Source organism: Neodothiora populina (assembly GCF_041146345.1).
Source record: "Neodothiora populina strain CPC 39397 chromosome Unknown canker_contig_3, whole genome shotgun sequence".
Lineage (NCBI taxonomy): Eukaryota > Fungi > Ascomycota > Dothideomycetes > Dothideales > Dothioraceae > Neodothiora > Neodothiora populina.
In genome coordinates this window covers 788928-800042 of record NW_027191417.1, presented here as the reverse complement: position 1 = coordinate 800042, position 11115 = coordinate 788928, and the positions used below count along the sequence as shown (strand labels likewise).

Sequence of the window (11115 nt, the reverse complement as noted above, 5' to 3'; positions counted from 1 at the left end):
GATCTATTGCATCTCGACCAACAACTCCCTGAACCTCGGTCCCAGCACCCTCAGAATATTCTCCGCGCTCGGCGCCTCAGGCGTCTTGTTCCCAATTTCCTTGTCGACCTGTTTAGAATCAATGCCGGCGTCTTTGATCTCGCCGTCGACGTCTTTTCTCCCTTCTTGCTTGACGGATTTGTCGGCGCCCGTCCGCACCGGTCCTTGCGGTTTCGAAGGCGTGATGGGCGTTGAGTCGAGAAGGTCCTGCCAGCGGGCCAGAAAGGCGCCGGGGCCGTAGGTGGTGGATGATGTGTTGTTTATTACGTCGCGAATCCGCGCGGCCGAGGAGTCGTGGAGCGCGGAGAGGTAGGTGGTTGTTGCCTTTAGCTCTTCGCGGATGACTGTTTGGTCTAGGGGGTTGAGAGCTGTAAAAGAGGCTTGCATTGCGGCGTAGATGTCGCGTGCCGAGTCTTTCTTGGTATCCGGTGTGCTGTACGAGGACTTGAACTCGGCGGCTACGATGTGCACGTAGTCCTGGAACCATTTCGTCACTTCTTTGCCGTTCTTCGCGACTTGGTGGAGGAAACGATGGCAGGCTCCCATGTGGGTATGTAGCAACTTGACGTAGTCCTCGACTGTGGGTGATTTGGTCTCTGACGCCTGGCTCTTCTTGTCCGGTTTCGTCAACTTGATCATGTCGTCTACGAATGCTTGGAAGTCTCCCACTGTGGCGCTGAGGTCGACTGCTTGATGGACTTGGCGGATCATCGGCTCGTATGCTGATACACCGTCGCGGATTGCCTGTGTGAGGTGATCCGGGTTGCTGCGACAGAGAACTCGAGTGATCTCGTCTCGGTCACGAATCGACAGCTGTAGAGACAGATACTCGAGGGCTTTGGCGTGTTGCTCTTCGCTCATGTCCGCACTTGCGCTGGAAAGTGAGAGGATCACAGCAACTATTGACATGGATTCTTGTTCTGCAGCAAGTCAGTCTGTGGCTACTGATTCGTCTTTCAATGCCTTCATGAACTTACTGCTTCTCTCCCGACACTCCTCATGCTCTTTCCGCGTACCACTGGTCCACTGCTTCAAGGCTTCCCGTACTTCCTTGGACGGGCCCTCTTTGTCTTTCTCGATCTTGTCTGCGCGCTTCTTCAACTCCTTCTTGTCCCATCCGAGAACGGTGGAGATTATTCTAGCATTGCGTGAGTACATGCGCAGATATCGCGTTGACAGGAGATACCCACTGCTGAAGCAGGTTCATGCCTTCGTCTGCACCACTACTAAGGCCCAGGAAGTTTGTGACGGTGCCAACGCTTACTTTGGCAAGCATGAGTCTCACCATTCCGCTGAGCATCGTGGCAACATTGCCGATCCGCAATGTCTGTCGCATGATTCCATACGGAGCACTACGCTTGAGTCAGCATTTTCGGTTTCTTTCGAGTCGTAAAAGCTGGACAGTCTGACAGTTTATGCACATTCTCAACAAGACGAAGCAGAGATGGACCTTCCGGGGACAGAACTAGAGTATAGTGCATAAATGATGCAAGATTTACAACAACATATTCATGGGCAGCCTGGACCAGAGTATCATGTTTCTTCAGATTGTCGGTCTCTGCTGCTTTGACGAAGAGCTTATCGAACAAGTCTCCATATACCAATTGCTGGCGGAAGTCCTGCCATGCATCCAATACATCATCAGGCTTGGAAGGATCATATGTCCTGTCCTTGAAAGCCGACTCGTCTTTAGGAAATCCACCGATACATCCTCGTGCAGGATACTCGAGCAATGCAGACGCAGCAGTGGCCAGAGTCTTCCTTATACCTAAGACGCCTTTGTCGTAGCTTTCACTCAGCTCTGCTGCAGCCAAATCTTCTAATAGCTTTTCTACCCGGGTCTTCCAGAAGTCCGGCGCAATGTCACGAAGACCAGGTAGCTTTAGGACGAACGAAGAGAGGAGGATCTGTAGCAGAGGAGCCGAGCTACCCTTCCGGTCTTGGAATGGACGACCGTATCCTTGGATCGCTGCAGGAGTCTTGAAGGCACATACCTCATCATACAGCGCAACGTGGGATAATACGTCAACTAGTGCTGCGGTCTGCTCAGCGTCGAGACCCGAATCCGTCATGATTAAGTATGATTTTCAAGGTAGAATCGAGTGCACGTTAATCTCCGGAGTCGGGAGGAAATATAATAATTAGTATAGATCGAGTGTAACAATACAATAGGGAAGAAAAGTCAAGTCGCCTCATGATGGTTCGAGTATGTATTCTATGTTAATGACGTCGAGGCGTCAGTGCCGTTCTTGTCATTTGACTCCACATTCTGTCCCTGCCGCACGCGGATCAGGAGTCAAGGTCCGATGACATGGAATGATCTACACTAGGTACTTTTTGGTACCGTACTTTATATATACGTTTTGCAGGCAAGTTACTTCCATCCTTCCCTGACCTTTGGTGAAAAATATTATCATAAGTAATATATACATTATCATCAGAACGGCATTTCAAATCATTGCGTTGCCTGACCATAGAGCCAAGAAGCCATCCCGATCATTGCTGCCTGCAGCTCCACTTGCATTCATGAACTGTAAACTCTTGGGCCTGTGTGCTAAGCCTCCTTCGCAATAACGAATGCGACGTGAATATGTTCGTCGCTGTTATCATGTTTCACCATTCGCAGCATAGCTGGCCTATTCATCCATTTCGCTAGTGCGCATGGGCTCCGGGCTGGGCCGAAGTGCCTGTCGATTTTCCTGCTAAGTCTTCGGTTTGCATTGTTTCCGGCAGCAACCCTCGAGCTAGTCTCTCGAGTATCGGGGGAGGGGCTTCCACTCTGTGTACCTGGAGGAAGGAGTGTATGGGTCGTCCTGTCGCTATATAGCGCAGGCCACTTCGCATATTGAACGAGACAGCTCTCTCACGAGTTTCAACGGAGATCCATAATACGGACTCGCTTCACGGCGGATATTGCCACTTTTGGATTATGCGTCTCGTCCAACCTCGAATGGGCCAGATTCGTGAATGAAGATTTTGGTCCTGTACGTAGCTGTCCAAGAGGTCTCTTGGGCGAGACTGCTGCCTCTGAGACAGAGTTTGAATGCGAGCCACCGAGGAAGTCTTCGTGTTCAATAGGCTGTAGCGCTCGTCGCTGGGGAGTAGCAGATCCCTCTTTGCATGAAGCCTTCCATGGCACTGTTGCCAAATGCCCTTGATGACTCTCAGCTCTCGCTGCTCCAGTACCCGTCGCTACGGCTTCGCCGTCGCACTCTGCCAATGGAGTTTCGTTTTCTTGGTCATTAGCTGTCGCCTCCCAGCATCGAAAGGGAGAAGCCTGGAGATCAGGTCTCGGACATGACGAATCGTCTTCAAATATCTTAAAAGTCATGTCCTCGTCCAGTATTGGCTGTTTGGCAGCTTGAGCTGACGATGAAGTCTTCTGTGACCGTCCAGATGTCCTTCTTTCGACATCTCCTACATTGATACATTTCCCGGAGCGCAACAAAACCATGGCGTCCGACTCCGCAATGTCCCCTTTTCTTTGCTTCGCTTGTACTAGATGGGATGAGTCGGTGCTTGATATCGTCTCCATAAATGGATGGATGTGTGCTGGTTGCTGATCGACAGTAAAGGTAAACAACACTGTGTTGTTGGCCCCACACTGAGGTTCACGTCACCAGGGCAGTCATGCAAGCCAAGGGCCGGTTAGGCACCTTGCTTAAGCTACGGTACTTCATTCAGGCCAAACACGTTTGTTTCCATGTTCCTGTATACGACAAAACAACAAAGTTGCGAAGCTGGACCACCTACTTTACAATGGTACTTTGTGAATGCACACGGATCTGGGTAGAGTCGTTGCCGTATATGTGACTAGAACACAATAGGTAGGTACCTAGGTCGATATAGTAGGTTTGCCAAGCCACGTGTTCGCCGCTTTCGCCTATTTTACAATTGTCCTTCGGAACCTCGGACCTCACACCCAACAATAACGATTGTTGACTTCTTCAATTTGAATTGAAGTTGAATAACAGATTGAAATATGAACGAGAAGACCGAGGCTGAAACGAGATGGCGCGGAAACCCAGCTAATCCAATCCCTGTTTGGTTATGCTGTGACACTGGCCACGATGTATGCAATTATTCACGACTAGACCCAGCGGCCGACCTAACGCCAAAGACAGGATGCATTTGCAATACTTTTGGCAGCTCAGAGTCCTGCCCTGAAACTGCTTGGTGTTAGTACGGTATATGGAAATGCTCCGTTGAGTAAGACGACATACAACACTCGAGCAATCTTAAAAGCTATCGATCGTGAGGATGTGCCAGTTTATCCTGGAGCCAGTAAGCCTTTCTGCCGAGAAGCTGCTGCCGCCCCCGATATTCATGGTGAATCCGGACTCGATGGTACTACGCATCTCCCTGAGCCTACAGTGCCTGCCAAAACTGAACCAGCGGTTCTTGCTATGTACAAGGCATTAATCAGTCAGCCCCCTAAAACAGCTTGGCTGGTTGCAGTCGGGGCAATGACAAACGTAGCATTACTCTTTGCAGTATACCCTGATCTCGCCGACCATATTGCTGGTCTAAGTATCATGGGTGGAGCAGTCGGCGGCGGCTTTACCGATGCACCAATGGGCAAGATTGAGGGCGAAGGAGAGCGCGTGGGCAATTGGAGCAGATGGGCCGGCAAGTCTTTACACCCAATGTTGAGATCGCTGTGTACTAACATCGTACAGAGTTTAATATATATATCGATCCTGGTAAGACATGTCGTAGGGCCGCGAGTGCGCATGACAGTAAATGGCTAAATTGATATGCAGAGAGTGCTCATGCTATCTTCTCGAACCCTATACTTGCTGAGAAGACAACAATCGCGCCTATCGACCTGACACATCAGATGATTGCCACACCAGAGGTCATTGACAATCTATTGCATGGCTACGGCTCGCAAAGAGAGAACTCCGTTCTTCGGGTGCTATTCAAGCAAATTCTGACGTTTTTCGCCAAAACGTACGCTGATGTCTTTGCGCTTGTGGAGGGCCCTCCCTTGCACGATCCTCTTGCGGTAGCAGCTTGTTTCGTGCCAGATCTTTTCAATGATGAAGGCGGCGAGCGATTCTCTGTCAACGTTATCACGGCTGGTGAGCATGGTGTAGACGAAATTACTAGAGACAATTCACAGTGTGGCCGGACAGTGGTCAGCAAACTGCCTGAGGGTGAGGCTGGGGTACGAATTCCAAGAGGCCTCCGTGCATCAGTCATCTGGCGGATACTGGACCTCTGCATGAAGCAAGCCGAGGGCGAGAACCCTAAACAGGTGGAAGCTGCTTAGCTAGATATGAGGAATATACAGCAACTAGATCCAAGTCATACATCAGCCAGCACAGCCTGCTGGAGGGCCATTTGAATAGAAGTACATGACCAGATTTTGGTGTTCAACCTTCACGAGTTTTCAGAGTAGCTCCATGGCCTCGCTGGTACCAACTCCACACGTTCAACCCAACTTTGACACCGGATTTGACAGGCATTCCCGAGTGCAGACCTTCGCGCCATCCATTCCCGTCTGGATCAAAGTTCTCCCAGAAGACTGCGTTTCCAGCCTTTGCTAAGAAGGTCACACCCTCCTCGACCGGCTGCTCACAATCAATGAACTGGCACCACCTTTCGTCCTTGGGTCGATTCAAGAGGGGGAAATTGGTACCGCCTCCGACACAGTCCGCCTTGACGTAGACCATAAAAGTGCTGACACGACGAGCCTGCTTCGAAGCATGTGCCCAGTCGTAGTGATTTGCATAGTGGCCAGACTCGTTATAGCGTTGTGTCCAAAGACGCTCGACGAAAGTATCCTCAGGCCAGCCTTGGAAAGAGAGTGCTCGCTGTTCTATGCACTGTACTACATGGTCTCGCTCAATCATGGCTTTCTCGGACTTCCGCACGGATTCGTCTGAAAGTTCAACGCCATTGTTGAAGATAGTTGATGGCGTCCATTTATCTTCACTGGTGGGTCTGTAAGCTCGGGCTTTGTCTGCATGGAAAATGCTAGCTGTACCTTATTTTCATCAGGCGATCCTTTTCTTCCTCAGAAAGGAAAGACTCTATGTAGATTATGAGGGGGCTGCTCGAGAAAATATGTACATCGAAATTGGGATGATGGCATTTCAGATTCGCGTCGGGATAAACCAGGGACTCAATCTTCTCTTGCGAAACAGGAAATGGTTCGTCGTACTCTTCGGACGATTGACCTTGTAAGACCCCAGAAAACTGACCTCCCAAGAAGAAATACAGAACTCCCAATATCGCAACATACTCGAGTATCGTCCGCGGCTTTATGCCATCGGAAGCCATCGGCTTAAGGAAAATTCAGTACAAGACAATGTAAAAGCAGAATGGGTCAACAATACACCTGCGATGCGATATATGTACAAGCAGAGAGAGGGCAACACAGAACACTGGACTAAAGACGAATAGAAACACGTCAGCTTACACTACTATCGATAAATATACCATGCGTATGTGAAAAGATCAACTGACGCTGTCATCGAACTCAGATGGAGTGAGGTGAGACTATGTCACGTGATCAGCATTTCGCCAAGGCGTTAGCAGATCGCTTAACCGGAAACTAGCGCACACGTCAAAGTCGCTCGCGATTGACGACTTTAGAAGTTTTCGTGCCAGCGACTTCTCTCGATCAGCATCCGACCATCGACCAGGCCTCCTTTCTCGTCGCCAACACCGCCGCCATGTCTCAAGCACTCAACAAGATCGCTCCCAACTCTCCTTCTCGGGCCAGCCCCAGCGAGATCGAGACCAGCATCGCCAATGCTATCTACGAGCTCGAGACCAACATCCCGGACATGCGCAGCGCCTTGAGGCCTCTGCAGTTCGTCTCCGCCCGCGAGGTAAGAAGATGAGCAGCGCTCCCAACAATCAGCACATTGCACAAAATCGCATTCCAACCATTGGTCCTGTTTGGCAAACGACGACTTTCGGAGTCAATCAAGAGAGATGGAAAGATGCAGAAAAAAGTCATTGTTATGATTGCACATCACACATACACATCCAACACAATCGAAGAGGCGGTGGGCACTGGGCGGCGAATCAACGCTGACACCAGGATTCTTACAGATTGAGGTTGGCCACGGACGCAAGGCTATCGTTATCTTCGTGCCTGTCCCTCTCCTCCAGGGCTTCCACAAGGTCCAGCAGCGGTAAGCAGCGACTCTTGTGTCTTTGTACCACATTGCGTATCGATCTAATCAATCGTCACAGCCTGACCCGTGAGCTCGAGAAGAAATTCTCTGACCGCCACGTCCTCATCATTGCGTCCCGTCGCATTCTTCCCCGCCCCAAGCGCTCCAACCGCAGCCGCACTTCCCAGACCCAGAAGCGTCCTCGTTCCAGGACTCTTACTGCCGTCCACGACGCCATCCTTGCTGACCTCGTCTTCCCCGTCGAGATCGTCGGCAAGCGCATGCGCACCAAGGAGGATGGTGCCAAGGTCCTCAAGATCGTCCTTGACGAGAAGGAGCGTGGTGGTGTTGACTACCGCCTCGACACCTACTCTGAGGTCTACAAGAGACTCACCGGCAAGGGTGTCAACTTCGAGTTCCCCCAGGTTCCCCAGGAGTACTAAGCGCAGCGTTGAGTTGATGCTGTAGACTCGGATGGAGATGGTCATTGACCAGGGCGTATGTACTTCAGAAAACATCAAAATGGTCGTCACGTGGAAAAGCGCCCGGCGCTGGGGGGTTTTGATCATTGACATGACCACATCCACTACCGCGCTCGACACCACCATTATTGCAGCTCTAGTGGGTCAATAAATAAAAGTATTGGTCGCTTCCGAATCAGCCTCTAGGTTGCAAAATTGTCATGAGATACCCAATTTCATTTGTTCTATATTGAAGTGTCTTTGTGCTGATTCTATGTCTGAACTATGAATGTGATTACAAGCTTTTCTCGATCTTCATTGCTTCTGAGATACCAGTCTTGATTTTCTGCCTCGCCTCTTCGTCCAGTCGTACTAGAGGCTTGCGAGGGAAGCCACCATAGCCATACTCCATCTCAATAGCTGCCTTGGTGCCCGGGACGGCGCCTTTGGTCAACACCCAGTCGCCCGTGGACAATATCTTCTGCAACTCAATGGCTTCGTCATACTTGCCTTCGCCCCAAAGCTTCCAGACTTTGACACAAAGCTTTGGCAGGACATTTGCTCCACCTGCAATGATGCCGCTGCCACCAGATGCAGCCGTCTGGGCAGTAAAATCTGCGATGCCACCGAAAGCCATCCACCCACTACCTTTGTTCTTAACCGAGCAGGCGTTGGTGGCTGTGGCCACACGAGTGAGCTTGCCCGTATTGCCACAAGTGAACTTGGTGCCAACAATGTTGGGGTGCTTTGCCAACTTGATGATGAAATCCGAATCCATATCAATGCCGGCGACAGCACCGGGGTAATTGTACAGGATTATGGGGGCAGGCGAAGCATCGGCCACCGAGGTGTAGTATTCCTCGATGGCGGCCTCGTTCATCGCATAGCGGTAGTAGCTTGGCGGCACGAGCAACACGTATTCTCCACCGGCTTCGAAAGTAAGTTTGCACAACTCAATCGTACCCCGGATACTCTGCTCTGAGGCACCCACGATAACAGGCACGTCCTTGTACCCGGCCTCGTCAAGAGCCTCTCGTGTTGCTTTGGTCACAGCGACCTTCTCCTCGCGGGTCAGGTGGACGGCTTCGCCATTGCTGCCCATTGCTACCAGACCGACGAGGCCTGCTTCTGCTAGACGGACTGCATGCTTCTTGATGGTGGGGATGTCAAGCTCTTCTGTCTCTGGGTTGAAAAATGTCATCGTGGGCGCGTAGATGCCATCGCGCAGAGGCGTGAGTTGTTTAGAAGCCATGATTATTCTGTGGATTTGGTGTATTAGATTGGTGGACTGGAGGATCTATGACAGGCTATTGGCAAGTCAATGAAGGGAGGAAAACAAATACGATGGTTCAAGAAAAGATCATTTCACGGGTGATACGGAGCACTTATTAACGGATAATTCTACCTTTGTATTAGGCTCTATGGTACATCGGTTGACCTTGATCATGTTATTTGTGCCTAGTATGCCCCTCCTATAGCCGTATGGAGCATACGCCGACGTGGGGCGCACAGGTCAATACTAGAGACGAAATCCACCCTAGGCGGCTCTGATTGGCGGATGAACTGCGCGGATGGTATTATCCCTCCAATCAGCAATAAAGAACGCCGATGCTCGGCATTTCTTACTCCACACCCCGCATGTTTGTCCGTCTGATGATGTCGCCGGGTTGGGGCTCGCCATTAGGAAGACAGCGGGCATCTTTCTTCAATTGCTCATCGCTCGTGTATCTTTCTCCGATCACACGTTTCTGTGTCAGATCTGACTGTATTTGCTGCATACATACATACATACAGTGGGCTCTTATACATACCCAAACTTCCATACTATAGTACATTATAAATTTCGAGCAGTGACGATCATCATGGCTCCCTTGAATGTTTGTATGATCGGTACAGGCGAGTATACGACAGGTTTCGTCGGTGGAGGCCAATCGGACTCTGACAAAAAGGTCGGTGTCGTTGGACTCACGTTGTTCGACCTGCGACGGAGAGGGAAAGTTGGAAACCTCTCAATGGTTGGAGTTTCCGGCAACAAGTTCCCAGCAATCAGTATGTATCCCCAGATCAGCTATCAGAGAGTGTATGAAGATAGGTGCTTACTGTAGCAGGGGAGCATTTGGACAAGCATATCTCACAGGTATATAATGGGCTGGACGTTTCTTTCGAGTCGTTCCCTGGTAACGACCAACGAGACCCGGATGCCTACAAGACTGCTATTGACGCCTTGTCACCTGGCGATGCCATCACCATCTTCACCCCGGACCCAACACACTACCCAATTGCTCTGTACGCCATCAAACGAGGAGTGCATGTCTTGATCACAAAGCCAGCTGTGAAGACACTGGCCGAGCATATCTCTCTACTCGAGGAGGCCAAAAAGAACAATGTTTTTGTGTTCATTGAGCATCACAAGAGGTAGGCATTTCCTGTCACGAGCAGACAGTATCAGCGAGTCCTTGAACTAACCCCAATCTTGAAGATTCGATCCAGCGTACGCTGATGCCCGTCATCGTGCACTAAGGACGTTAGGCGACTTCAACTACTTCTACAGCTACATGTCACAGCCCAAGTCTCAACTCGAGACATTCAAGGCATGGGCCGGCAAAGAATCGGACATCTCCTACTACCTCAACTCGCACCACATCGACGTCAACGAGAGCATGGTACCGGGATGGAAACCCACCAAAGTCACCGCGAGCGCCAGCACAGGAATCGCCACCGATCTAGGCTGCGTCAAGGAGACCGAGGACACCATCACACTTCTTGTCGACTGGGAAAAGCAGGACGGCAGCGGGCGCAGAGCGACCGGTGTCTACACCTCTAGCTGGACGGCACCGCAAAAGGCAGGTGTACACAGCAACCAGTATTTCCACTACATGGCCAGCAAGGGCGAGGTCCGCGTCAACCAAGCAAAGAGAGGCTACGATGTCACCGAGGACGAGTCAGGCTTGACCTGGTACAATCCGTAAGCTTCCATCCCTCACTCTCTCTTCCACAAAGCACAATACTAACAACTGCGATTTTTGCGCACAGTTTCTACATGAAGTACGCACCCGACGAAGCCGGCAACTTCGCCGGACAAGGCGGCTACGGCTACGTATCCTTCGAGAAATTCGTCGACGCAGTCACAGACCTCAAGGACGGCAAGGTGACTCTGGAGGACTTGGACAAGCGAGGACTGCCCACTCTCAAGAACACCATCGCCACGGGAGCCATCCTCGAAGCCGGGCGCGTAAGTCTGGACGAGAAGCGTGCTGTGGAGATTGCGCATGCCGAGGGACAGTGGTCGTTGAAGTGAACGCTCTCCGCAACACGGAGATTCTAGTCGATATCTACCGGTCCTGTATCATTCTTGTGACATGATCAAATCAAGAGGTGTGAATCTAGCTTTGTGTTGTCACTTGCGTGTGAACCTCCGCACTTGTTGTCGCGTTGTAGGAAGCAAAGATAAGCTTGGAGGTAACAACGCCTTTTGGTACTCG

The 11115-nt window shown here is 50.9% G+C and overlaps 6 protein-coding genes across 6 annotated transcripts; 3 read left to right on the top strand and 3 right to left on the bottom strand.

Annotated features, from left to right (window-relative positions):
• Positions 1–3: 3 nt before the first annotated feature.
• Positions 4–2111, bottom strand: AAFC00_004679 (uncharacterized protein; the record flags this gene model as incomplete). Its single annotated transcript, XM_069344360.1, has 4 exons — positions 4–959; positions 1017–1177; positions 1230–1391; positions 1450–2111. 4 exons carry the CDS (start codon positions 2109–2111, stop codon positions 4–6), a joined length of 1941 nt encoding a protein of 646 aa, XP_069196778.1.
• Positions 2112–4021: 1910 nt separating this feature from the next.
• AAFC00_004678 (uncharacterized protein) lies at positions 4022–5314 on the top strand (the record flags this gene model as incomplete). The annotated part of the gene is made up of 4 exons (XM_069344359.1): positions 4022–4111; positions 4164–4668; positions 4719–4742; positions 4803–5314. 4 exons carry the CDS (start codon positions 4022–4024, stop codon positions 5312–5314), a joined length of 1131 nt encoding a protein of 376 aa, XP_069196777.1.
• Positions 5315–5417: 103 nt separating this feature from the next.
• On the bottom strand, positions 5418–6327 carry AAFC00_004677 (uncharacterized protein; the record flags this gene model as incomplete). The annotated part of the gene is made up of 2 exons (XM_069344358.1): positions 5418–5979; positions 6032–6327. The coding sequence occupies 2 exons, from the start codon at positions 6325–6327 to the stop codon at positions 5418–5420; spliced, it is 858 nt and encodes a 285-aa protein (XP_069196776.1).
• Positions 6328–6722: 395 nt separating this feature from the next.
• AAFC00_004676 (40S ribosomal protein eS7) lies at positions 6723–7615 on the top strand (the record flags this gene model as incomplete). Its single annotated transcript, XM_069344356.1, has 3 exons — positions 6723–6881; positions 7108–7190; positions 7252–7615. The coding sequence occupies 3 exons, from the start codon at positions 6723–6725 to the stop codon at positions 7613–7615; spliced, it is 606 nt and encodes a 201-aa protein (XP_069196775.1).
• A 313-nt stretch (positions 7616–7928) lies between these two features.
• Positions 7929–8885, bottom strand: AAFC00_004675 (uncharacterized protein; the record flags this gene model as incomplete). The annotated part of the gene is made up of 1 exon (XM_069344355.1): positions 7929–8885. One exon carries the CDS (start codon positions 8883–8885, stop codon positions 7929–7931), a length of 957 nt encoding a protein of 318 aa, XP_069196774.1.
• Positions 8886–9495: 610 nt separating this feature from the next.
• AAFC00_004674 (uncharacterized protein) lies at positions 9496–10931 on the top strand (the record flags this gene model as incomplete). The annotated part of the gene is made up of 4 exons (XM_069344354.1): positions 9496–9682; positions 9742–10048; positions 10113–10598; positions 10667–10931. 4 exons carry the CDS (start codon positions 9496–9498, stop codon positions 10929–10931), a joined length of 1245 nt encoding a protein of 414 aa, XP_069196773.1.
• Between the last annotated feature and the right edge of the window lie 184 nt (positions 10932–11115).